This window comes from Typha angustifolia, chromosome 11, assembly GCF_048772165.1.
Source record: "Typha angustifolia cultivar Huaian chromosome 11, ASM4877216v1, whole genome shotgun sequence".
Lineage (NCBI taxonomy): Eukaryota > Viridiplantae > Streptophyta > Magnoliopsida > Poales > Typhaceae > Typha > Typha angustifolia.
The window spans coordinates 16,301,577-16,327,644 of NC_133249.1; the positions used below are offsets into that span (position 1 = coordinate 16,301,577).

Here is a 26,068-nt window from a genome sequence, read left to right on the forward strand (position 1 = left end):
GTCTACATGGGTCCTCCTCTGACCAACAATACACACGAATTAGAATCTTTGAAAATCCACCCCCCCCTACCTCCCAGCTTAGTTGTAGGATCGAAATCACTACCAACATTTATCTTGATAGCACCGGGGTTTGGGGGTGCCACTTACTTAAAAGCTGTGGAGTTAGTTCGTTTGACATAGCAGATCTTTGAAAGTATTTAATAGTCAACAGTAACATATTCCTCCACAATCGATAAACCGAAAGCTTAGCATCCTTCTAAACATCATATGAGTATTCTAAAGGGAATTTGCTATAATAGCAAGAGAAAAAGGGGTTATTGTATCCTAAACTTTTATTAACATAGTCCTCGAAGAAGAGCGAATCCCCCATTGAAAGAGAAATGGATATTCAAAACAGTTATAGAGACTATATTTAAAAAAGTCAACCTTTGATGGGCAATCTTGCATGATTAGTTTCTAAAGAAAATATGTAATCCTGAAAGACAATATTAAAGTTCCACGAAAACTCGATAAAACTTAATAAAAGCTCAATTTAAGATAACTTAATCAAACTCTATTTAAGAACTCTCAAGTCACAAGATATTTTTATATATAGGCTATAAAATAGGGTTTACTTTATTAGCTGCCCACTTCTTAGTCGCCGTCGGCTTCGACTCCACCTCCTAGTCGCTCCTCCGCGCGATCTCTCCGCTGTCGTGTTTACCGTTCTCCCCCATCGCCTCCGATCGGGATCCTTCCGCCGTCGTTCATGGCCGTCGATTGGAAACGGACCTCGTCGTCGATTGTTCGACATTAGAAAATTCTCGACTCGATTCCATATCACCCATCTTACGATGGGAAGGAAGCAAGAGAACAGATGGTTGCCTGGGCAGCAGAGAAAGAGGAACCATAACCATAGAGGAGGGGCATCATCGCTCCGCGAGGAGAACACCGGGAAGAAGCACGTCGACGTGTGCTCTGTGTTGCGGGTTCAGCATCTCCAGCGTTTGGCGACATGGGCGAGTGGCCAAGCAAGTGTGCCTCCTCTCGGCGCTTTCCTCGGCGAGCGTTTGGCTGCGAAAGCGGAGGACTCGGGGGTTCCTTTGGACCAATCAAATCTTATTTGCCAAAGGTAAGCTCTTCTTTTGATTTTATTTACATAAATTGGTGTTACTAATTTAGTCAATCTCTGTTTCATCTAAATTGCCTACCAAATTTGTTGTGGAAAATAATAGCGTTAATCTGTTGGTGTCTACGAAACTTCTGACTTTTTCTTTGGTGAGATTGCAGATTATGCAACAAAACCTACTCTCTCTTTTTTTCTGTTACTTTAACATGCTCGTTGATGCTGTTGATTGCTTGTTTAGTGATTATGAAGCTTAATTTTGTTTAATTGGAAGGCCTTTCTAGGTCCTGCGTTGTTGCTTAATTTCTTCCAGAACCAATCTTATCTCGCATAGTATCTTTCTTAAAAAGGATTTCATACATGTCATTGTTCTTTGTTATTCTACTGTACACAGCGTAATAATTTTGATACTTCATGGCATTCTCTGTTCTGATATTATGTGAGGACTTTTAAAATGTTCTGCAGATGCGAAACAATCTTACAACCAGGCTTTAACTGCACTATTCGCATAAGACAGACAGCAAAGAAGGCAAGGCACCGCAAAAAGTCATGCATCCCATCTCGGAACAACATCGTCTACGCATGTCATTATTGTTCTCACCCCAATGTCAGATGGGGCACTCTTGAAGGCCACGTTAAAAGCTTATTAGCTTCAAGGCATAGTCATAAGTTAGACTCAAATCCGGATCTGCTGCTAGACGAGGAAAGGAGTAAGCAAGGATTAGCTATGAAAGAGGAACTTGATCAGTATGTGGAAGTGAGTACTGAAGTGAACTCCTTAACACCATCGGAGCGTAGCACTCCAGAAAATAATGCAATGTTGGATTGTAAGAGTCCAATGACTCCATTAGTAAACTCTGTGAGTTTATCCAACAAGAGGAAAGTTTCTACTTCAGTAACAGGTGACCTTCTTGGTGCAAACCACACTACAGCAACAGATTCTGTAAAAGGAGTTGGTGGTTCAAGCAAGCGGCGGAGAAAGGGATGGTCTAGTCTGAAGGAGATCACTAAGAGCGAGGAGCTTGAGAATGCCAGGAGCATTAGCAACTTTGCCATCCCATTTCTTATGTAGGTGCCCATGTCATAAAAGGAGATAGAGGTAAAATAGAGTCTAATTGTGTCAACAGAAGAGAAGTGTTGGTAGTGATGATTCATGGCTAATCTCACTATGATACTGCTTCATTTAAATAGTGTTATTCCCCATACATGAGATTTTACAAAGATCTTTCTTTTTCTTTTTCTTTTTCTTTTTCTTTTTTTAGGGAATTGTAGGCACAAAGATCTATTTTCTTGGTTTTCTGGAGGTGCAAGTTGCAAGCTACTTAATGTAACCTTTCTTTGTCAGGCAAAGATATTAGTATTGAATAAGCTAAGGCAAAGTATGAGAAATTTCTAATGGGAGTTGTACTAATCTGAGTTATCTAGATGTAAATAGAATAGAGTTTTATGCGTGTCCTTTCTCCCAACTGTACAGTGATCTCTTCAGTTCATTAAAGCCTACTTCTAAAGAATGGGTTGAGCATTTGCGTTGCAGCTAGCCAGCTATGGACACAACTTGTGTATGCAAGCTACATATTATTCTATGGTTTTAATTATTCAGTGGACAAGGGCAGCTGGATATCCTTCTGGAATGAACGCTTATAAGTTGGAGAGTTTTGGGCTTGTGTAAGTTGAGATCAGAGAACAAAGGACAAGTCTTTTCTGGATCTTTGTTGCAGCACATTGGCAGCAGTAGCTGCACTTAATTATTTGTCCAGCAAATTAATCCTACAGCGGGAAAACACAGAGATTAAAATTTTGAGGCACTGAGTAGAATTTCTACAACTTAGAAGTGTGGACACTTCTAATGTTGATAAACTGTCATATTACTTGCCCTGTATTATGTCAAGCAACTACAATGTCATGTTTCACTCTATTTCTTTGATGGCACCTTTTGAGCTAAAAGAACAATTAAGTCTCCACATAATGATTGATGTGTAAATTGTAAATTTTACAACATTCTTGAAGCTACAACACTGGCAAACCAATAAATAATTTGTGTTCCAACAACTGCTTGTGGTATTGCTTCTAATCTAAAAAGAAAAGAAAAGCTTAAAAAATTGCTTCTGGAATTGGCTTTGATTAAATGGTATGAATAAGTCAATCTCGACTAGTGCAAATGAATTCCATCCAATATATACCATCTTCCAACTCAATAAATTCTCTCAGCAGTAGAGACAGGGCGAAGGAAGACAATGATAACTGTGATATTATCTTTGCTGCCACGTGCTGCAGCTTCGGTGGCCAATCTCTTGGAGCACATTCCAGGATCTTTAACTGTGTCTTTGATGATCGATAACACATCCTCATTGCTCATGACATCCCACAGCCCATCACTAGCCATCACCTGAAAAGGTCACATAAATTCTTTGTTGTAAGACATGGCTGGTGCTCTCACTTTTAGGAGTACAATTCTCTCAAAATAATTCTCCCATAATTATTTTAATGCACAATTATGTAAACAATTTCATCAGGGCCAATGGAAAGGGCATTTACTGTACCACAAGACCCTCTATAGCAGGGTATGGGCATAGAATGGTATGAAACATATCAATGAAAACAAAAACCCAAAATTCACATCAAATAGAAAACATATGCATGCTACCAGGAATTCATCATCTGCTGATAAGGAAGTCTCAAAAATCTCTGGATCTGATGTTACTGCAGGCTTTAGATCGTCATCACCAATTGACCTTGTGACCTAATAAGAAGGAAGAAATTATTTTCAGAAATCTTTTAAACACTAGAAATGAGCTCTCTGTCTTTTCCTAAAAATGAATAGAATGTTCCACGCCTGCAATTTGGAAATGATAACTTAATCCACTGATGACCTGACATGTTAAATCAATTTCATCCACCAATTTAAGTATATAATCTCTATTTCCATGAAGCTTCAATAACTGTCTGTCAATTCATACCAAAATTTTATAACATCAGAGTTGCAGAATAATTACATTGATGAAGCAATTGACTACATTCAAGGAAAGAAAATTCTGAGAGGTAAGGACTTAAGAGGAACAAATTGATAAATTGCACTCACGGAATATAGTAAAATATTCAAGCCAGGGTACTTGTCTGGCTTCAGCAGTCAACATACTGTTGATCCCAGAATCGCAGATTCTTAGGAGTTATGAGATATGATAACAGTTAAAACAAAATACCTGAAGAGCAGCTGGACCAACCCTCCATGTATCTATTTGCCATTTCACTTCAATGCCTTCTTTGATCACACGTGCTCTTTCATCTGGACAGCTTGCAACATGATCCTGTTAAAACATAAGAAAGTTATCTCATATAAGTTCTCAGATTCCAACAACATTGGCAAAATAGGAAGGAATGAGTGGAAGAATATCTCACACCTTAGTCATTGGAAATGGTCGACCAGCACGGCTTAAAATTGCCCGGCAATCACCAGCATTTGCAACAAAAAGCTTGTTCCTAACAATCAATGCTGTAACTGCTGTGCAACCAGGATGCCAATCTTTCTGAACAATTCGTTTTGACTTACAATGAAGAACTAACTCATCTCTGAATGCAACATCTGTCTTTGTAAATGCTTCAAACAGTGCATCTGTTGGACTGCACAAACTAGCATTTAGAAATGAAACAAAAAATAATAACTACCACATAGACAACTGGCAAAAACCTGCAAGTGTAACCAGAACTCTGCAAGAATCCTGGAATTGCTCGAGCAGAAAACTCAGCAGCTGCTGCACCTGTAGAAATAACAATCTGAGATACAGAACTGTAATTATGTAAAATTATATGATAACATAATGATACTTGGACCTCTGTGACCATCGAAAATTCCAAAAGCATGAACATCCTTCTCATTGCACATTTGTGGGAGCATAAAGTGAGTATCTTCCATTGTCTCTCTTCTCCCACATGTAGCAAAAGATCCCCAAGACAAAGTTGGATGGTAGTGTGAAGATCCATTGGAAGAACTAGGCCAGAGTACCATATGTGGGGTGGCTGCATTCGCATTCATTGCTAGTTGTTCCCCTTGATTGGACCAGTTTAAACTTTCTTGGTAATGGTGGCTGTCTGTCATGCCATTTTGACACTGATTTACAGAAGAAGATAATAGTAGACCAGAATCCTTTCTCACTTGGTTCGCGATTGTGTCTAACTGTTCAACTATATCTTCAAATGATGGTCTAGTAAGGGGATTTGGGTCCCAACACCTCTGAATAAGTGATAGAAGACTTGACGGAGCACCACAATCAGGATGAGCAAGAACAGGCCTAAGTCCTTCAGAGACAACTGCTGCAGTAAGTTGTTGTTCAGTATAGGTCATCTCAAGTACAGTGTGTGCCTAATACAAGAATAGTCGTCATTAATAAATCATCCTCTATAATAAAATATTATAAAAGATTAGTCAAAGATGATCCATACTAAAATATAAGAACAATTACAACAGACAAGCCTTAATTCCCAACTAATCCCAGCTATTTTTGGACTGCTAATGCTTAGAATGAATAACCATATGCTCATACATACTTTACAAGCTTTAAATTGGCTAAATTGAAAACTGGTGGACAAGCAGAGTTTAAATAGAAATCGGCATGATCAAATATCTAGAGATTTTCAGCCCATGCACAAGCAGATAGAACTTGGAAGCACTAGCAAACATACCTGAGCTTCTGCTCGTAGATCTGTGTAAGGCACAACACCAGTGAGGAGCTCACTGCAAAAGTGTGCACAATTAGCATAACATTAACATTGTGGCTTAACAGTGTTAGTTGCTTCATATTTTGCAAGAGAAGATACACTATAGGTGACATATGGTTTCTTCTGCTTGAATTAGCAAGTACCTATAAGGTAACAAAGCTGTGAAAATACATGTCAAGGATAGCCAATAGATAAAGATGAGCACTTGTGAGAATTTACAAGTGACATGGACCTTTAGATACTAGGTCATAAACAGGACAATGCTCAGCAAAAATAACTTCCACTTTTAATTTTTTTGAATATCATTAAACTTCTTTGAACCAGAGTAAATCATTTAGTGATGACAATATCTTCCATTGTCTCATGGGATCATGTTACAAGACAACCTCTTTAGAAAACCTTGATCACACATTCAAAATAAATGATACCATGTGAATCCTTGTGACTTGTGATTATACAAGAACAACCTCTTTACAATATGCATTCATCATAGATTATGAGGAAACTCTATGCCGTCCACATGATTCCTGATTTCTTGTCAACCCATTGGCAAGAGGATTGTGTCAGGCAATATGAGACGTTTAGGTAATCCACTGTGCCACAGCCATTAAGTCCTTGTGTCATAGATTATATGAAAACATGCCTCAAACATTTAATAATCAAAAGATATTCAGCATATCGTCACTGGCATTTTGTGATCTTTACAATTTCAATCTCTCCCTTGGCCTCTTTGGTGCTGTCCAAGTCTCAAGATATGACCTTGATGATAAACTAATCATAGGACACTAGTATGTTGAAACAAATGATGATAGCTGATTTATTACTTCCCAATCAAAATTGTAATCATATTTTTTTTGTTGCATAGGTTTAAATATGTTACAGAAGTATTAATTTGTAATATTTCTTACTTGATAGATATGGCAAAACTGTAGACATCTGATTTTTCTGACTGTACGTCCTTCCTCAAAATTTCTGGTGCCATATAAATGAGTGTCCCCACCATATTCTTTTTGTGAAAACCACCTGTAGGTTTGCCAGATGATTTCCAGTTTTTCGCTGAAATAAGTTGAAGATCCTTCTTGTATGTGGCCAAACCAAAATCTGCTAGGTGTGGATGAAGATCTCTGTCAAGCTATACAGCAGATTTAGACTTCCATTAGGGCACATAATTAGCGACAGAATTCGTATTAACTGTACAATTACCAATTCAGTATGAGAATAACTGCAGATGAAAGAAAATTACTAGGATATTTGCTGGCTTTACATCCCTATGTACAATTCCAAGGTTGTGTAGGTACTGTAGAGCTTTTGCTGAAAGGAGAAATAGAAAATCATACGAGGTCAAGAGTTCAATAGAATTAAGTAGAATGAAAATAAATGAAGAGCATCTATAATGACATGTGACACAGATTTAAAACATTACGACAAAGTCATCGAGTGGAAAAAATATAAGCTTCCAAGTACAAATTCAACTCAGGAATTAAAATTTCAAAGGCGCTCCACTCTACTGAGGAAAGTCATAGATGTGCATAACCAAGATTTTCTACTCATATGGCTAACAGTAATTCAAGCATGCAAGTTATCCTGGTGTCTATGTACAAGGAAATAGGTTATGCAAAAGCAACCTTAATACTACTTCTATATTGACTAGTAGACATCAACCAGCATATCTATCCTATAGTTGGCTAAGGAAACTTCTTTTGCTCATATACCAATTATCACAAAAAGAGATAAGCCAAAAAAAAAAAAAAGGAAACAATATCTTGCTTGGAAAATTTTTTTAACAGCCGTTAAACCACTAAATGGGCCTTAGATCTTCTTGACGCTTTGTAAAACTAGTCATCTTACAAGAAATCCTTAAGATTGAAGATTGAAACTTGCTTTTTCTTCAGAAGCAGAGAGCAACTGCAACAGAAGATAAATGGAAAGTGGCATGTAGTAGTCAAATTTCTTAACCAAACTAAAAAGTATTAATGATCATGGGGGAGGTGAGAGTAGTCTCCAGTTGAGAATAAGCTAATGCCTGTGATTTGTCTGATATGAAAATAAATCATCTCCTGCTAAATCAAACTCAGCAGGAGATAAGATTACCAACATTTATCTAATCGAACAAACTCTAATAGGCAGCATCATTGTTTTAAAAGACTTCAGCCTTAACACCTAGTTTTCTGCCTTAGATAGAATATAGCTAGGCTCCGCTTTGCCTAGGGGACCGCCTTAGCATCTCATATCATATTTTAGTAATGTAGTTTGATTTTGAAAATCAAAATTCTTGTACATGTTGATGAATTAGTGGATTCTAATAGTTTACTATAGTTCTTCAAGAATGCATTAGTATATTTAGATTGTAAATATTAATTTTAATTTCTCTAACTATTTTTTTTATTTGTTCATCTTTTAACTGTCTTGAATTCTGGCTGCCCGCCTAGCACTTATTGTCCACCCGTCTACCACCTACGGTCCTTTAAAATCTTGGCAATATGGAAAAAAAAAAAATCCTTTTGTAGGAAGATAGTCAAATAGCAGATTATAGCCATGATATGCTGCAATAACCCTTAAAAACACTTAAAAAGTAACATAATGGCCACATTGACAACTACCAAAAGTGTAATTCGAGAAAGAAGAGAAGAATGGGTAGAAGGCAAGTAGCGGCAGGAGAACAAACCTAGATCGCACGCAATGCCGAGGACCTGGTCGACCGAGGGGCTCCATTCCTCGACGTGCAACTTGTCCGCCAGATTCCGCGACTCGTAGAACTCAAAGAAGAACATGTAATTGGGCGGCCTAGCATGCGCTGCCACCAAGTTGGCCAGCCCAGGGTGATCCAACTCACTACACAACACCCGAATAAATAAATCCCAATCGAAAGAATCATTGAAACGAGATCCCAAATAAGAAGACGCACCAGAGCAGCTGTAATTGGTAGTGGAATTTGTCGAGATCGTCGGCGGTGGAGAGGACTGGCTTCTTGGCGGCGACTCGAGCGCCGCACAGCCTTGCATCGTAGACCGTGCTCTCAGATCCTTTGGGACATTAGAGAACAAATTTAGAGCAAGATTTGCATCAAGAAAGAAGAGGGGGGAGGAAGTAAGCTCTCCTTTGGTTACCTCGAGCGATAGGAGAGAGGAGAGAGAAGGAGGAGGGAGGGAGGTGGAGGGGAATTGCGGTGCTCGAGCAGCAGCCCCGGACGCAGGTGTTCGGCTCCACGATCTCCAAGCCCCCCATTCTTAAGCTCTCTTCCAATCTCCCTCGCTGACTCGTTCGAAGAGAAGACAGGAGAAGAAAGAGAGAGAGAGAGATTAAATAAATTTAGTTGTGGAGGAGAAGAGACCAATAAGAGAGGTGGAAGTCATTTGGTACGTTCTTGTTGTTGTTGTTTTGAACGTGTTCGTACTGGAGAGTTTGGATCGGACGTAACGTACTCCTCCTCCCCCTAGCCCCTACTAAGTGGTAAGTACTAACAACTCTCTCTCTCTCTCTCTCTCTCTCTCTCTCTCTCTCTCTCTCAAATGTCAAATGTCAAATGGAGAGCTTAACCTCCTTGGCCCAAAAACCTAACATAAGTTGTGTTGAAGTTGGGCCTCGTTGGCCCAAACGCCTAACTTTGGCTGCAATATCGCATGATTATCTCATGATCCTAGTGTCTATAAAGAAAGAATGATGGTCCAGTCCCTTGAACTATAAAAGTACAAAGACAGCATAATATAGCATTATGGCAGCATTTGGGGTAGGCTGATTCCATTACATTCAAATTAATTAAATCCTAATCAACTCTACATATGGATCCATTCACCTATATATATATATATATATATATATATATATATATATATATATATATATATATATATACGGTAAATACAGGAAAGTATAGGGCATCATCACTTCATCATCTCAAAAGTTCTTCAAACTCTTTTACCCTGCGTCTTCTAAATCTTAGGTATGCTCTCTCTTGTTTGTTTGTAACTGCAAACATAAGACATATCATTGCACAAGTAACTCTCTTAGGAATATCTACACGAAGAAGCAACCGTGATCTTTAATGCCTCAACAGACTTATCATGGATGTGGATGTGGAGACTACCCTTCACATGAAAGAAGGTTTAGGAGACACTAGCTATGCTCGCAACTCTTCTCTTCAGGTCACAACCTTGCCTCATTTGCCCACCTCCTTCTTCTTCTTCATTATATTGCTTCCACGCTCACCTGTGTTGTTCCTTATAATCGTGTACAGAAGAAAAGTGTGGACTTGGTGAAGCGTATGATCATAAATTCAGCAACGGATGTCTATGTCTCAGAGACTCCACAGAGTTTTGCTATTGCTGATCTTGGATGCTCCTCAGGACCTAATGCACTGCATCTAGTAGGAGATATCATCAAATCTGTCCAAGAGATATGTCGGAATTCATCACGAGCAACGCCAGAATTCTTGATATTTCTTAATGATCTTCCGAAAAATGACTTCAACGCGCTGTTTACAAGTTCTCCTGAGTTTATCAATATGGTCAAGAGTAGTGGTATCAAAGCAGAAGGTTGTTCCCCACCATCAGTATGTCTAAATGGAGTTCCTGGATCTTTTTATGGGAGGCTTTTTCCGAAAAATAGTCTACATTTTATATACTCCTGCAATGCCCTGCATTGGCTTTCTCAGGTAAGGATGCAGTTTTCTTCCTTTCTGTTTGTCTGCAGTTGGCAATCCAAAGTCATGGTTTGCATTTTGATTGACTCATTGGTTTTCACTTATATTGTTGTTGACACTGAAGGGGTAAAGCATGTTAAATAACAGCAAGAACTCAATTAGAAACTGGTCCAAAGTAGCAATTCTGATAATATTTCTTCAAGAAAACTTGAAACACAGTAATAATAGTGTCCGTAACAGTAAAAAAGAAGAGAACAATCAAAGGACAGCAAACGAAGGCCCTAATAAAAGTTCAAACTTAGTTGCCAGCCAGAACTAGGACCTTCACGAGGAATCGTATCCAGATATAATTGTTATTCTTTGTCAGGTACCATTAGGGCTCTTCAATAATGAAGGCAAGTCAATAAATAAGGAAAAACTGTACATATCCTACACAAGCCCTGCTGAAGTAGCAAAAGCCTACTTCAAACAGTATCAAAAAGACTTCAATCTGTTTCTCAAGTCAAGGTCTGCAGAGATGGCACATGGTGGACAAATGGTCTTAGTCATGTCAGGAAGACAAACTCTCGACCACAATGACAAAAGAACAACCTTTCTGTGGGAAGCTCTAGCCCAGTCATTTGCTACAATGGTGTCACAGGTGAGTAGAGTTCTGTTTTTATTATATTATTATTGTTGATGAATGATGTGTGTTTAAATCATTTCACCAATATTACAACAGAATTATGCTTCACAAGCTACTTCTTGTCTATGCTTCTTATTTGATTACTATGCAGGGAAGAATCACACAAGAGGAAGTAGACAGTTATAATGCTCCATTCTATGCTCCATGTGCCGCAGAAATTGAAGAGGAAGTAGAGAAAGAAGGATCTTTCATAGTTGATACAATACAAGCTTATGAAATAGATATATGCACTGGAGATGCAAAGAAAGATGGAAGGACCGCCTCAATGGCCATTAGAGCTGTCCAAGAATCGATGATTTCCCACCACTTCGGAGAAGAGGTCATCGACCACTTGTTCGACACTTACAGCAAACTACTTGGTCAATTAATGGAAAAGGAAAGAAGGAAAGCTGTTAACATCATTGCAATTTTAAGAAAGACCAATTGAGAAGAAGGCAAACTGAAAAAAGTTTTTCTTTGTGTCTGAGAACATTAGTGCTTTGTGCTATACTTCCATATCCACCATAAGCCACGGATAATATGTCAATGGCAATTATACATAATATTCACAAAGTTTGTTGGTTATTCACATTATGTGCATATATACACACGTACACCACCATTACCATCAGAAACGCGACTTCTCTTAGACCAACCACTTTTATGTACACATCTCATGAATGCGCTGCAACACATGGACAAGCACAAGTTAGAAGGCTAGATTTCAAGCACCAAGTCTAAAAACATACAAAAGCGTGGAATGACCATCTTAAACCTGTCATGCCCAGTTCTTCCTCTTGGATCTGAGCTGAGAAAGCTTGTCCCTCCATTGAGCTGGACCCACAGAAAGATTAAAGAAAAGGGAAAAGACAAAAGATGTTAAGCATTAAAACTCAGCTTTCAACCCAGTTTAAAACATGAATCTTGGGAGTACAGAGTGCAGGGTGCATATCTGTTAAACAGTCACAGCTTACTAATTCTAGCTCGTAGAGAATATAATGACAATTGGTGGTAATTTAGCGGATATTGAGATTTCAGATCAGAAGTTAGTGCAACAGGAAGAATGATATCTTACCAGCATCTCTATATCTCTCCTCAACAGCAGCAATCAGCATGTTTCGGACCAAACCAAACTCTTTTGTTTCCAAACAAGGCTGACCATCAGGCCTGTCAGTTCACAACCACATGTCAATAGTACAAATTGGCAACAAATACCTGACTAACAATTGACAAACCAGTGAACCTGCCAATTAAAAGAGCAGGATAGTACATCAACCATGTCAAAGGATACAGAAGCTACCAGGATTAAATAATAGAAGTGAATAAATCAAGCAATTTCCAAAACATATAAAATCTTAAACTTGACACTTGATATTAGAGACTGTAAAAGCCTAAAAGGTATAAGAATGTTGAAATAAGCTACTGGTCTGCATGAAGGAAGGAAGCAATATGCATACAGCTCCAAATGTATGCAGTCTGCTATGACAAAATAAATCTTGCCAATGATTCTCTACTAAATTGGCTCTGTTGTAATCAGTAAGGTAGACATGTGAAGTAGTTTACCTATCAAGTTCCGTGAACAACATTCCATCAGAATCAGTTGCAGGCAGCGCTATCTTAGTTGGCTCAACAACTCTCATCCCATCATTATATGCAAGTTGCCTGTTCACCTGTATAGGAACCTGTATGAACACCAAATAGGGGTATAAGAATGATAAATCATCAACATCTCGAAAGCTTGCAGGCATCAGTTTGATGCTGCTTCATAAGCATTGGATCCTAACTTATATACTCTGAGTCTATGACTAGTAATAGATCAAATTTCTATTGCAAGTTCTAATTATCAGCAGGAAAAATAAAAAAAAAAACTCTAAGCACATTCTCCATTGTCCTGCAAGATCTAAAGCTACAACCTATAATTTACATTCCAATGATGACTCAGTAATAAAACCCTTACAGTGTCAACCGTATAACTATAACTAAAGGTTTTCTACCCAATAAAAAAGACGTTTCAGAATAACAATATATTTTAGATTGGCACAACCAAATGAAAATTGTTGGAAATATGCTACCTTGCACCGTACAGCCATGTTAATGGCATCTGAAGGTCGGAGATCAATACTAATGCTTTCCTTTTCATTCCCAACCTGCATGAACCCACAATGTGCAGTTCAGAATATACAATATTGTGATACAGAGAAAACCAGAATAACTAAAAACTTGCCTTTGCAAGGTACAACTGAGCAAAGTATGCTTCATGGACTCTTTTAGTGACCCGAACCAGCTGCACCTGAAACCAAGAATGTTATTCCAAACGGTTGAGAAACTACTAAATTCTTAATCATAATGAAATAAGAGGGAAAGTCAGATCATGAAAAATTTAACTCCATGTCTATCCAACATGACAAGCTTCTGAATCTTACTCAAGATTCATACAGGTATTAGATGCAATTCTATAATGCTCAACGAGAACTGATGATGTTGGATCAGTAAAGTAAACTAAAAGAAATATACAGGCTAGTAAGATGAACAAACATTTGCATCATCATACAAGTAAAAAGGCTTCCTTGCTGACTTAACAAAATTCAACTTACCACATATCCCATCTTATCAATCATCTCTTTCACCACTTGATATACAGTAGGTCTTGCCTGAAAAACATCCACAAGTTACTCTCAAATGAAAGGAAACAAATTACCATATACTAGAACAGCAAGTTACTCAGATAGCAATAGGTCAGAGAAAGTCTTACAATTTGAACATTCCTGACAGCAGCCATCAACAGCACACTAGGCATCTCCACTGAAGAAAAGAAAAGAAAAGAAAAGGATGAAAATTAGCTGCCGGTAAACTTATCCACAACAAATGTAGTCTTCTCAACATGAAAATATACGTACAGACAATGATAGGTAGCAGAAGATCACTTCCATCTTCCATCTTTAATACAATAGCAGGGTGAGGAGCATAGTCTGGCAGGCTTCCTCCTTGAGGGTTATTGTGCACACACCTTAAATATCTACCGTCACGCATCTTTATCATGAAGCCATCCGAGCCACTTCTCACCTCAACTAAAGTGGCAAAATAATAATAATAATAATAATAAGCCAGATACACATCTTTTAGTAGAAATATTGTAGAGTCAAGAAACTCCATACTATCTCGCCAAATTACACTTAACAAAGAAAAAAGTTGTATACTAAGGTTATACAATTTCCAAGGTTAGATTACTAATTTAGTATATCAGCACAAAAAACCAATATGAGGCACACTAAGTGCTACAGCTTTTACACGTGGATAGTATTGTTGAAATGTGACATCAGACAAACTATTCATGAAATGTTACATCAGAGAAACTATGTATTTAGTAATAATTCAATAGGTTTGCAGCTCAAAAGAACAGATGTCAGCAGCTCTGATGCAGTTACAAGGCTTAAAAATGGATATTAGCAAGTGTGGTACCATAATTTTGAGTTTTACTTAGCCTCCCCTAAACTGTAAAAATGGCGACACCTCGCTATATAGAGGATCTTGTCACAAACCTTCTAGTGTATGTCATCTTTCTACTTATACTTAAACTGGTAGAAGTATGATTAGAAGATTACAAATTACCAGCTTCTATCACACTGGAGTTCACATATTCCTCATCGTTTTCACTGAAGTTCCCAGCCTTGCTGCCATTACCATCAGAAGATGAGCTAAAACTACAATGAGCAGGCCATGCTTTCCTCACAGATGATTGGGAAGAAAGATCAGTGACTCTAATTATGCTTCTGCATCTAGCCTTAGACCCCCAAAATCCACTTCTAAGATGTCTAGCTTTCATCAACGAACTGCTGATAAGTGCAGCGGAAACGCCAGCATGCTTTGCATGGACAACAGGGCGACAAAGAACTGGTCCTTCTAAGATGGCCATCACTTTGACTCTTTCCTGAAGCAAATATCTATTAGCATATGTAAGAAAATAATAGAAAATAGCACGGTACCCTTAACTAAAAATGAAAAAGTGTGCCAAATAGACAGAAAGATTTTATTAACTACTATAAATCTTTTAAACATTCAAAATCTCGCATGTTCCTCAAATAGTGAACAATGTAATCTTTTCGACATGGCTTTATTACCCAATTTTCACCCTGAACAAGTGATTCGCTAAATTCTGATGTTCAGATGCATTCAAGTTGTAGAACACGTGTATTTGCCATCTTTAGCATATGCATACTACAGATGTATGCACAATTGCACATAGACATATATATATGGGATTTTGGAGTTCATTCATATGGAATGCCTGCATCAGTCATGTGACAGTCTATACCAACCAATAACCATTGGATCGACAGGAACAAGTTTTATCCAGGATTTTGATCACAAAAGTACTTTCTATTATAGTGTATGGTTTCAGAAAAAATATCCCTTACATAAACTTTCTCTAATAAATGCAAGTTCTCAACCATTATGTCCAAAACCAGACATAACTGAAATTAAAATACCTAACCTGAAAGTTGGATAGAACAGTCATACTAAACTCTAATCACTAGCTGCATTCGCTGATCTACGATTGCCAATTTAATGCGTTGAGCCAACCTTACGACAGCTAACAAAATACATCATGCATGCATGTCAGAAGTAAAAGTGCTGAATCCCACACGATAAGATTCAGAATAATGACAATGCTTAATTTATAATATACAAGAGGCACTTACCCTGTTACCATATGTTAGTCTTCTGTTTTATTTTGCTTCCAATATGTATTTTAGTTCATCTTACCATCCGTCCCACAATAGTAAACCTCCTTCTATCCTCTTATATAGTTATATAAAAAGAAGCAATTTAACTGGAGTACAAAGAAAAATACAAAAGAAGTATAAATTTCTCAGAATCAACTATTTACCACGACTTATGAGCGGAAATAGCAATCCTGTAACAAGATAACAAGTTCCGACAACGTAATACATCACAATTTTTACACATGAACAGCATTGTATTGGTCCCCACATGAAAAATCGAGAGCATGTTTCAATATCGAATCTTAACACCAGTATAAAAAAGCAGCCACTTATTTAAGAGTGTGAAACGATCAATTACACAAGGAGATCAAGTTAGTTACCTAGGGTCTTCGCACAAGCCCAGACTCGAATAGAGCTACTTGAGAGACAATTCAGAACAGATTGAGAGATGTCTCAATTGATCAAGGAAAAGGATAATATAGACAAAATTCAAAGGAATCGTGTTTTAACTACGATGAAGAACGATACTTCCAGGAATTACGAAAGAGAAAACCCTATCTCCTCACCGGAAAACCCCCCGATCTGCGGAGAGGAACGAACCGAAGATCTAAATCCAACCCTAGAGAGAGAAGAGAGATGCGCGAGAGAGCTTAAAAGGCGAAGCGAAGAAAGACGGAGGGAGGAGAGGAAACGAGTCTCTTTATACGGGGGGGGGAGGGAAAGGAACGCGAGCGGTGAGGCGGATTAGGATGGAGTGGCTTCCACCTAATTACCTTTCTACCCATGAACACTCTTCAAATTTTCGTGTTTCCTGCGTCAAAACCACCTACTACCGCATTGTAATATGAATTGTCGTTTTCCTAAACTGCCCTTCCTTTGTTGTGCATGCCCTTGACGTCATCTGGACTTTTGTTCGGCATCCTCAAAAGAGTAGCCCGCAGTATGTAGGCATTGTAAGCCCTGGATTTAACAGATCCGATAAGTATCTTACCTATATTTAAATGTAAGTAAGAAGATGTAATCAATCTCCTTATTATTTAAAGTTTAGATGAAGATATTAAAATTCAGATACTTTGATTTTAAATATAATCACCGGGTATTTCATATTTGGGAGAGACTTAAGAGACTAAGAGACTAAGAGAGAAACGGGAACATCGACGACTAGGGAGCTGGCGACGCGTGTCCAGAAGAATAAGATGATGAAGGTGGTGGATAAGGTTTCTGATTATCTTATCGTCGAATTTAATTTACATTTCGATTTTTCTTTCAGCTACAATTAGAAAGGATATTTCTCTTTTGTTTTTATTCATCAAAATATCTTTTGGGAGTCCGCACCAATTGAGTGGATCATCCTAGATTCAATGCAACGGGAATTGGATCCTTTTGGACCATTTGGGGGCGGGGACCACTTCAACTTATGATGGAGCTGGTCCACCAAATCAAATTAAAGATTAGCATATATATATATATATATATATATATATATACACTTTAACTTATGGGCTCGAATAGTAAGAGAAACTTAAAATCATCGATCGACCAACGAATCCAACGGTCCACCTTAATTATTCAGAATTGAAGCAAGTTACGGTTCGCCGTGGTGTAGTGTAGGGTTCATGGTGCGGCTATCAAACGAGTACGGTCGCTTTGTGGGCGTCGGCGCATGTGCTAGGAGCGTCAGGCGAGGGCGAACCGACACGTGCCGCCTTCAAGTAAAGGTTGCTTACTCTCTCTCTTTTTTCTGTTTTTCTTCTTTTTACCTTATTTTCGCGCCACGCCACGCCACGCTACGCTTCACTCTCTCCTGCCCTCAGGATTAGGGGAGTGGATCGCTTTCGGCGTAGAGATCCCTAAAGGAGGGGGATCGGAGAGGTCGGATCGAGCGATGCGTGGTGGATTTGAGTTTTGGGGGAGAAATATGTGATGGAATTTTCTGGGAAAGGTTTTGTTGGAGGAGGGAATATTTGGAATTTGGGGGTTCGAGTTAGGTTTGAGAGATTTGGAGCTGCAACCGGAGGGAACAGTGAGGATTTTTATTCTGGTGGAGTTTTACCAACACTGTGAGCTGGAGACTTGATTGGATTGAGATCGAAAGGGAGCTCCTTTTTTTTTTCGGAAATTTGTACGAGTTGTTGGGCTGATTGGAGGAGCGGAAGGTTTTTTGGCGCTCTTGTGTGAAGATCTATCTGCTTGGAGTAAGTCGTACGCTTTCCTTTCTTGCTATGAAGTTCTTGAATATTTTTATTATGTGATGGATGACCTGCTGTTTCTAGATTTACAAATCAGAATCAGGGAGAGTTTTTTTTTTTTTCTTCTTCTCATAATCTATTATTTAATTGTTAGTCTATATATGTTTTGCATCATAACCTTAAGGATTGAGTGCTTTTACTCCTTCAGATCAATCTCTCGATGTCCGAGGCCAATAGACAGTTTATCTTCTAATTGTAATTAAATTTATTGTACCGTTGAAAGCAATGGCTTTTGAATATGGTGTTGTGACAATTTGGTATTGTTGTTTTGTTTCCAGAGAACATGGCTATGATGGTAGAACCCCCAGATGGCGTGGGAAACCAAGGGAAACACTACTACTCCATGTGGCAGACCTTGTTCGAAATCGACACCAAGTATGTGCCCATTAAACCCATTGGGAGAGGAGCCTATGGGATCGTATGCTCATCCATAAACCGGGAGACTAACGAGAAAGTTGCGATCAAGAAGATCCACAATGCCTTTGATAATCGTGTGGATGCACTGAGGACACTGCGGGAGCTTAAGCTTCTTCGACATTTGAGGCATGAGAATGTTATTGCTTTGAAGGACATCATGATGCCACCAAACAGGAGAAGCTTCAAGGATGTTTACCTGGTTTATGAACTCATGGATACTGATTTACATCAGATCATTAAATCATCTCAGGCACTGTCCAATGATCACTGCCAATACTTTCTTTTTCAGGTATGGGTTCTGTCTGTAGATTTTGTTAAAATTAGTTATGGTAATAGGTAAATGAGCATGACAGAACTTGAACTTCAATGGAGCTAATATTGAGATACATTCACTAATGACTCCTATATCTAACCCGTGAGTCAAATCATTTTCTATTTAATAGTTTATTCCAGATCTTTTGATATGAATCACTTTTTTGCTTCATAAATTAGTGTTAACAGAGGAAAGTGACTTCAAGAGGTACTTTTAGAACAGAATAAATTGGAACTGACAGCATCTTTTTGTTTCATTGTCATTTGGTCTTTTTCCTAGCTCAGTTACCTTATAGCGACAGCCATGTAACTCAATTAATTAAAGAAATCACAATATCTAAAGTATTGTCAACATTCTGTACAACATTGATTATTATGTGCCTACTTTTGATGTATGTCTTGTAGGATGTGATGTGCTTATTCTAGTTGTATGGTAATCTTCAGTTGGATGTACACATTAGCAGTCAAAAAGCATCAGTTTCTCTTGGATGTCATACTAATAATCATGGGTGATCTTATCTGAATTCTGTGTGTAATTTGTTTAAAGCATAAAGTTCACATAGAGTATCTACTTTGAGATTTTTCTTTTGGTTGATTGTCGTTGGTCAATATAAACACATTTCAATGTATTTTTTTGTTTTCTTTGGATTAGTTTAATCTATCTTGAAAAGTTAAAAAAGATAAAGTAACTTGTTTTGTGTTCCTCATAATTGCGCTGATGTCCTTCCTTTTCATTTAGTGAATAGATCAAGAAATTTATGAGAAGCTAGTGGCAACCATCCATATACCTTATGCCATTGCATTAAAGTTTTTTTGATATCCAATGCTGAAGGTTCTTGTAGCATTTCTCTATTCATATTATGTTAATCATTCTCTTATGGCAAATCTTGGATACAGGAGTCTCAAGTGCTTAGGGGTTTTTAACAATTTTACTTTTGCATAACCATACTTTCTATAATCTAGCTCCTTTGGCATAAAGTATCATTATGATTTCCAGAGCCTGGACTGACAAAGTGGTTGACATTCAAATTGCAATGACTGACCTTCTTTTATCTATCTTGTGTTTCTTTTTTGTATAGATTCATTTGTACTATGAAAACTATAGATCTTTTGATGATTTTAGCGCTTTGATGGATTGATCATTGTGGGGTAGATTGATTATGATATCATTCCTAAGTGATATGGGGCCAAATTAGCTACAAGGTTATTGCAACGGAAGGAGCATTTGAAACTTTGGACATGATAGACTTTGATGAAGTTTTTGGATGGATATATCACATTGTTTCTGGAGGAAAAGTGAAAAAGCTTTTGCTTTGTGGCTTTTAGGAAAGAAATGGTCATAGAAAGGAGAAATGCTCATCATTAACATTCATGATGTGGATTATCTTTTAAACAAAGGAAGGAAGAAAATTCTTTATGTGGACTCTTATTCATCATGGTAAGCTTAGTTACCAGGTTATGATGGTATCCCTTTCCTAGAGTCATTTTCAGCTTTTGATTAGTGATATATTTATATGAAATCATATAGTAGTTAAAGAGAACCATAAAATTTAGTAAAGTGTTTCTGGAAATCAGAAAGGAGTGAGTTGAGCCTGATTCCTTCTCAACAGATCTCATCACAGACATATAAGTTGGTTTAAAATCATAAAAATGGAAAAATGGGCCATCCAAGTCCACAAGGCCCGCGTAGGTGTAGGTCTAGAGGGTGCAAGGTATACACGACTTAGCTCTATTGATAAGAAGCTATTTCCATTGCTTGGACATGCAGTCACCTAGATGCAGGGAGTCAAGCCTTATGATCAAGTGAATGGCCTCTTTTTAAATCGCCAAATGTGCAAGGTAAATAATGTGAGTAGTTTATAAGGTAATCTTACAGCTTAAAGAGGATAAATGTTAGCATGTTAAATCAAACCTGCAACCATTGTTGCTAATATCCTCCTCTTGTGATATTATGTGAAACCGTATTTTGAACTGGTTGGATTTGTATTTTTTTTTGCCTTCCACAACATTTAGTAAATTAAATAAATAAGGTCATGTATGGTCTCGAATGACTCTTTCATTTGTACAAGCTCATGAGAGCTTATGTCTCGTCCTGTGTATAAGATATTGTATATAATGGTCAGGCAGAAGGATAAGTGGGTCTCAAGGAGTTCAGTTGATGATGGTTTATTAGGTTAAATAACAGAAGTTTGGGCCACAGGCTTTTTCCTTGAGGAAGGGTTTCACTTCAAAAGTGAAACAATATATTGAAAGGGATGTGTTGGATTGGGTGATTGAAAGAGAATAAAGAGATGAATCACGACTCATGGTTCAATCAAGTACTGTCAACTCACTCCTTGATGGAATGCGAGGGCCTTACAGCAGTCATGAAATAGAACAAAAAACTGTATTTGTTCTTGTTCAGCTGATTTGTGATGTCTTTAGCTTAGATACCTTCCTACTTCTACAGATATAACTAATGTCTGGTGAAAGATGGCATAACTAGCCTATATAAAACCTGTAAAATTCTGGTGGTGGTATTGTTTCATGAAAGATGGGACATAATTTACATCCTGTCGAGAATGACTTGCATCATCTGTCCTCTCTGTACGTCTTAAGATATATAGTTATATATAGTTATACACAGCTTATGGATGCGGAAGTGCAATCTTGTAAATGGATACTAATTGTTTGTTACGTTGTTATGGAATTTTTTTTAAAAGACTTTCTGTTAGTTTCACTTGCTTAGTTGTGATTGAGGCATGTCATTTCCTGTAACGTGCAGTTGCTACGAGGAATGAAGTATCTCCATTCGGCTAACATACTCCACAGAGACCTGAAGCCTGGGAACCTGCTAGTCAATGCAAACTGTGATCTTAAGATCTGTGATTTTGGTCTGGCTCGCACCAACAGTAGCAAGGGTCAATTCATGACTGAATATGTTGTAACACGTTGGTATCGGGCCCCTGAACTGCTCCTTTGCTGTGACAACTATGGTACCTCCATTGATGTATGGTCTGTTGGCTGCATCTTTGCTGAGCTGCTTGGTCGCAAGCCCATCTTCCCTGGCACTGAGTGCCTCAACCAGCTCAGGCTCATTGTCAATGTACTTGGCACAGTGAGTGATGCCGATCTTGCCTTCATTGACAACCCTAAAGCCCGCAAGTACATCAAATCCCTTCCATACACTCCTGGTGTACCTCTCTCTAGCCTTTATCCGCAAGCAAATCCATTGGCTATTGACCTGCTGAAGAAGATGCTTGTCTTTGATCCCTCTAAAAGGATTAGTGTCACAGAGGCTCTGGCACACCCTTATATGTCTGCTCTTTATGACCCTAGCGCAAATCCTCCGGCCCAAGTTCCCATTGATCTCGACATAGATGAAGATCTGAGAGAAGATATGATCAGGGAGATGATGTGGAAGGAGATGATTTACTACCATCCAGAAGCTGCTGCAATGGAGTCGTAAGAACGTTTGTTTGCTTTAAAAGCAGATTAGATGCTTGCTTGTGTTTTATAATGCATACTCTGGTTGTTTTATTATCATTATGAGATGCGTTTGCCTCTCTCTCTCTCTCTCTCTCTCTCTCTCTCTCTCACGCCTGTATATATGCATGTAAGGAGAAGGTCTGTGATCGAGAATTATTCCTCTGATACAATTTTGATGTGCGTATTTCAGCATGTATGTCTGTAAAACTTTAATCATTATCACAGACTTGAAACTTCCTATCTTAATATGTGTTCTCCAATGAAAGTAATTGGACGCTGCATTTTGCTTCCTATGAAAGTAATTGGACGAAAGTAGCTGCCTGATTCCATCTCTCAAGTTGTGTTCACATTATGTGTAAAGGGTTGGTTGCATCAAATGGTAGCACCTCCATCTCCATGCAAAAATGTAAAGCAACGTGAGGTTGATAAGGACAAGTCAGGATTCATCTACAGCTGAAGGAATCTGCTGGGATTCTATCTTGGCCTTGAAGTTATCGCCCCTTTTTCACTAACATTAAGGTACATCATGGTTCAATAGAGTAAGGTGGTGTTACCTTTTTTCTTCTTTTTTTTCAATCCAGGGTTTTCTGTGAGGGAAAGAAGAAAAACCTTAAGACTGCTTTCTAAGAGGAGCTGGTCCATGTGGGGCTTGGGAGAACATGGTTTCTCTCAGGGGTGGCCACATCCACATGCCCAGCACTTTGGGAGTTACAGAACAAAGAAGAGTTGGTAGTAGTCAGCCAAAGGTGAGAGAGAGAGAGGTAGTGGAGTTATTTTGTGCGAGCTTTAGGAGGGAAGATCTCACACCTTTCATGACAAAGTGGATGCCTTTCCATAGGTTTTATTTAACTTTCCTATGAGGCTCTCTTCATCTTAAATTCTCGTAAAAAAAATTAAAAAAGAAAAAGAAAAGGGTTATGCGAGTGGAATCACCATTCACCACGCATGGCATATTGGTGTGGAATGCTCATTAATTAATCTCTTCTTTTCATAGTGGATGAGGTAAGCCAATAGGCAGAAGACCCGACCCTCTGCAACCCCGGCAGCCGGAATATTTCATGCAGTTCTCTTGTTATGTGGTGTGGAACACTAAACTTATTATTAGTACATCTATCTCTAAGGCCATCAATCAAGAGAGCTTATCTCCAAGTGATGCTCATGAAAGGCCAATGAACGGCCGGCCATTCATATGAACCAAATTCCAACTCCATCCTCTTATTAAATGACACTTTTCAACTTCTCAGACCATAACAGGGGACCCTGTGACGTCGTCTTTATTAATGGTCTCCATTATTATTATTATTATTATTATTATTATTATTATTATTATTATTATTATTATTAGCTAGTGAAGCCAAACAACATCCCAATTTCTTAACTTCATTTGGAAGAGTTGTTTTAAGTTTAATTTTCTTCCTACCTCTCCCTTTCGAGATCCTAATTAACATCACTTTATTTAAAAGACAACCAACTATATTAATTTGTACTTGTCATTGCTTACATCGCTTAATTACCCATAGGCCATAAGGGCCCCTCAATAGAATCCATCCACCATGCAAGCATCACCAGGAGATTCCAAAGCTCTCTTCACCACCCCTACCTTTTTTTCTTGACCCCCATCCCCCAACTCCCACCCTCCAATCCTTCTATAAATTCCACCATCTCCCAAGCCCCAATTCCCTTTCCCCCTTCTCCTCTTCTCCCTTAGCAAGGTTTCCCACAATAGGGTCCTGCTGCTCTCTTCTCTTCTGCCTTTCACTGGCCATCTTTCTTAGAGTTCCTTTTAAGGTTTTGGATCCGAAAGCCAAAACTCATCTGCTAATTCATGTGTTCTTGCTGTTTCCTCACTTGGGTCGGTGTAAAAAATCTCATCTTTGGCTTCTAGGTGGGGAGGTTCTGCCGAAATTTACTCCTAAGAATTGGCAAAGGTCTCACCCTGCTATCAACACCAGGGTGATTTATACGTATCTGGACTTGTGTGGTTGATCATTCTCACATGCGGCATATACTCTTCGTCTTGATGTTTCTGATTGATGCCGCCTATCCTAAGTGAGATCCTCCTCTCTGGGTTTATGATAAATTCCACACTCCGGCGCAGGACCCATCTCGTTCAATCCTTCTCTGTCGTCTTCCTCTACTGGTTCTATGTCTTCTCATGAGCTTCTTCTACTCCTCCTCCTAATTACTTATTAGCTATTCTAATCGAACGCCAATAGACACACACACACATATATATATAGTAGATAGTTACGTATATAACGAGGACTACTAGTATATAGTTCATCGAAAACCAAAAAAGAGATTTTAAGCAAGTTTAGAGATGGCTTCTCCAAGTGGGACTTGTTCTGGATCGAACCAGTTCCAGAACTCGGGGTCCGAAGAGGAGCTGCAGGCGTTGATGGACGAGAAGAGGAAGAAGCGAAAGCAATCGAACCGGGAGTCGGCGAAGCGATCCCGGATGCGGAAGCAGAAGCAAGTGGATGATCTGATGTTCCAGGTGAGCCAGCTGAGGAAGGATAACACCCAACTCCTCACAGCTCTCAGCGTCACAACGCAGAGCCACATGGCTGTGGAGGCTGACAACTCTGTGCTGCGGACTCAGATGATGGAGCTCAGCAATAGGCTGCAGTCTCTGAATGAGATCATTCACCGTATGAATTATGCAAACAACAACAACTTCATCATCAATACCAATGCATCTATTTATGATGGGCCTCACGAAAATACCTTCATCAATCCATGGAACAACTCTATGTTTGTGAACCAGCCCATAATGGCATCAGCAGACATATACTTGTACTGATACATACATGTACTATGTATTGGTGTAGTGTGTAAGAATGGTGGTATTGGTGTCTAATAAGTGTGTTTATTTGTCTAGGATGTCGGTTTGATTGCAAGTGCATAAGGGAAATATATTAATGTTTGTGTTTACTAGTAAAAGAGGGTATTTCTTTTTTGGCTACTGGTTTCTGTTCTATATATGACTTCCAGTAACATATGCATTCAGAACCAAAGATGTAATCAATTGTAATTTTTAATTATATTGGAAGAATAGCTGCTGTTGTTGATCCAACCATCTGTTGCAATCTCTCTCCCTCTCTCTATCTCTACTCTCTTTGCAAACATGACATATATTGTTGGACTACATACTCTAAAAGATCATTACTTGTTAAATTAAGTGACATCCAGCCTAGCTAACTCATGATTAAACTTAGCCTAACCCACGAAAGACACCATTCCCTTACATGAACCAAGGGAAATGAGGTACAATAAAAAAGGAGGAGGATCGATGAGTGGTATCAGTGTAATTAATCAATGGAAAATGAGCTTTTTCTTTTCTTTTTGCAACCATACCAAAGAAAAATAAAAAGAAGTGTATCTGCAAATTGGGTCAGACAAATTGTTGTTAATAATTAGATTAGTATCACAATAGGAATATGCCTCTCAAGTCTCAATCCATTGGTTCAAAGGCAACAAGTCTTGCTTTCTTGCCTACATTAATTGAATACATACATATATATATATATATATATAACATCAATGCTGCTGATGTCTGCATTACCTTTCAGTTTCGGATTCAATATAGCTGGTCATGTCATGGGGAATTTAATAAGCTGGGGTGGTGGGGCTTCGCTTAATTACTTTGGTTATCAGAGGAGCACCATATAATTATCTTCTTATGGGCGTTTGGTTGGTTGCCTTTACATAGTTAAATAAATTTATTAGAAAAAAGAAAAAAGATTGGCTTAGTGCACCTTGCACAGCCTTACATCC

General features: G+C 38.5%; 6 protein-coding genes across 7 annotated transcripts; 4 read left to right on the forward strand and 2 right to left on the reverse strand.

The window, feature by feature from the left end:
• Nucleotides 1-610: 610 nt before the first annotated feature.
• Nucleotides 611-2,897, forward strand: LOC140770388 (uncharacterized). The gene is made up of 2 exons (XM_073111567.1): nt 611-1,111; nt 1,571-2,897. Exons 1-2 carry the CDS (start codon nt 834-836, stop codon nt 2,175-2,177), a joined length of 885 nt encoding a protein of 294 aa, XP_072967668.1. The 5' UTR covers nt 611-833; the 3' UTR covers nt 2,178-2,897.
• Nucleotides 2,898-3,044: 147 nt separating this feature from the next.
• Nucleotides 3,045-9,147, reverse strand: LOC140770386 (protein kinase and PP2C-like domain-containing protein). The gene is made up of 12 exons (XM_073111565.1): nt 8,926-9,147; nt 8,724-8,841; nt 8,484-8,650; nt 7,062-7,129; nt 6,727-6,950; nt 5,783-5,834; nt 4,934-5,462; nt 4,791-4,860; nt 4,504-4,723; nt 4,306-4,410; nt 3,750-3,845; nt 3,045-3,491 (listed from the first exon to the last, which is right to left on the reverse strand). Exons 1-12 carry the CDS (start codon nt 9,041-9,043, stop codon nt 3,297-3,299), a joined length of 1,962 nt encoding a protein of 653 aa, XP_072967666.1. The 5' UTR covers nt 9,044-9,147; the 3' UTR covers nt 3,045-3,296.
• A 556-nt stretch (nt 9,148-9,703) lies between these two features.
• LOC140769974 (probable methyltransferase TCM_000336) lies at nt 9,704-11,572 on the forward strand. Its single transcript, XM_073110904.1, has 5 exons — nt 9,704-9,758; nt 9,873-9,960; nt 10,053-10,469; nt 10,825-11,097; nt 11,234-11,572. Exons 2-5 carry the CDS (start codon nt 9,880-9,882, stop codon nt 11,567-11,569), a joined length of 1,107 nt encoding a protein of 368 aa, XP_072967005.1. The 5' UTR covers nt 9,704-9,758; nt 9,873-9,879; the 3' UTR covers nt 11,570-11,572.
• LOC140769975 (bifunctional nuclease 2-like) lies at nt 11,566-16,551 on the reverse strand. 2 transcript variants are annotated; one of them, XM_073110907.1, is made up of 11 exons: nt 16,412-16,551; nt 14,731-15,049; nt 14,019-14,189; nt 13,874-13,923; nt 13,716-13,772; nt 13,346-13,411; nt 13,194-13,268; nt 12,685-12,803; nt 12,197-12,288; nt 11,897-11,955; nt 11,566-11,806 (listed from the first exon to the last, which is right to left on the reverse strand). In XM_073110907.1, the coding sequence occupies exons 2-10, from the start codon at nt 15,032-15,034 to the stop codon at nt 11,900-11,902; spliced, it is 990 nt and encodes a 329-aa protein (XP_072967008.1). In that variant the 5' UTR covers nt 15,035-15,049; nt 16,412-16,551; the 3' UTR covers nt 11,566-11,806; nt 11,897-11,899. The 2 variants fall into 2 exon arrangements, with proteins under 2 accessions (XP_072967008.1, XP_072967007.1); XM_073110906.1 differs by having other exon boundaries at nt 16,226-16,540.
• A 1,045-nt stretch (nt 16,552-17,596) lies between these two features.
• LOC140770182 (mitogen-activated protein kinase 4) lies at nt 17,597-22,572 on the forward strand. Its single transcript, XM_073111233.1, has 3 exons — nt 17,597-18,040; nt 18,373-18,800; nt 21,588-22,572. The coding sequence occupies exons 2-3, from the start codon at nt 18,378-18,380 to the stop codon at nt 22,269-22,271; spliced, it is 1,107 nt and encodes a 368-aa protein (XP_072967334.1). The 5' UTR covers nt 17,597-18,040; nt 18,373-18,377; the 3' UTR covers nt 22,272-22,572.
• Nucleotides 22,573-23,908: 1,336 nt separating this feature from the next.
• On the forward strand, nt 23,909-25,367 carry LOC140770354 (bZIP transcription factor 44-like). Its single transcript, XM_073111507.1, has one exon. It carries the CDS (start codon nt 24,612-24,614, stop codon nt 25,092-25,094), a length of 483 nt encoding a protein of 160 aa, XP_072967608.1. The 5' UTR covers nt 23,909-24,611; the 3' UTR covers nt 25,095-25,367.
• The last annotated feature ends 701 nt before the right edge of the window (nt 25,368-26,068 follow it).

Coding starts and splice junctions, on each gene's coding strand:
- LOC140770182 (XM_073111233.1), top strand. CDS start 18,378: ATGGCTATGATGGTAGAACCCCCAGATGGCGTGGGAAACCAAGGGAAA. Junction 18,801..21,587: donor GCCAATACTTTCTTTTTCAG/GTATGGGTTCTG, acceptor TGTAACGTGCAG/TTGCTACGAGGAATGAAGTA.
- LOC140770354 (XM_073111507.1), top strand. CDS start 24,612: ATGGCTTCTCCAAGTGGGACTTGTTCTGGATCGAACCAGTTCCAGAAC.
- LOC140769975 (XM_073110907.1), bottom strand. CDS start 15,034: ATGGCCATCTTAGAAGGACCAGTTCTTTGTCGCCCTGTTGTCCATGCA. Junction 13,773..13,873: donor CTGTCAGGAATGTTCAAATT/GTAAGACTTTCT, acceptor GATGTTTTTCAG/GCAAGACCTACTGTATATCA. Junction 13,269..13,345: donor CTCAGTTGTACCTTGCAAAG/GCAAGTTTTTAG, acceptor GGGTTCATGCAG/GTTGGGAATGAAAAGGAAAG.
- LOC140770386 (XM_073111565.1), bottom strand. CDS start 9,043: ATGGGGGGCTTGGAGATCGTGGAGCCGAACACCTGCGTCCGGGGCTGC. Junction 6,951..7,061: donor TAAAGCCAGCAAATATCCTA/GTAATTTTCTTT, acceptor TCTGCTGTATAG/CTTGACAGAGATCTTCATCC. Junction 5,463..5,782: donor ATCTACGAGCAGAAGCTCAG/GTATGTTTGCTA, acceptor TTCTTGTATTAG/GCACACACTGTACTTGAGAT.
- LOC140770388 (XM_073111567.1), top strand. CDS start 834: ATGGGAAGGAAGCAAGAGAACAGATGGTTGCCTGGGCAGCAGAGAAAG. Junction 1,112..1,570: donor TCAAATCTTATTTGCCAAAG/GTAAGCTCTTCT, acceptor AATGTTCTGCAG/ATGCGAAACAATCTTACAAC.
- LOC140769974 (XM_073110904.1), top strand. CDS start 9,880: ATGGATGTGGATGTGGAGACTACCCTTCACATGAAAGAAGGTTTAGGA. Junction 9,961..10,052: donor CTCGCAACTCTTCTCTTCAG/GTCACAACCTTG, acceptor AATCGTGTACAG/AAGAAAAGTGTGGACTTGGT. Junction 10,470..10,824: donor CCCTGCATTGGCTTTCTCAG/GTAAGGATGCAG, acceptor ATTCTTTGTCAG/GTACCATTAGGGCTCTTCAA.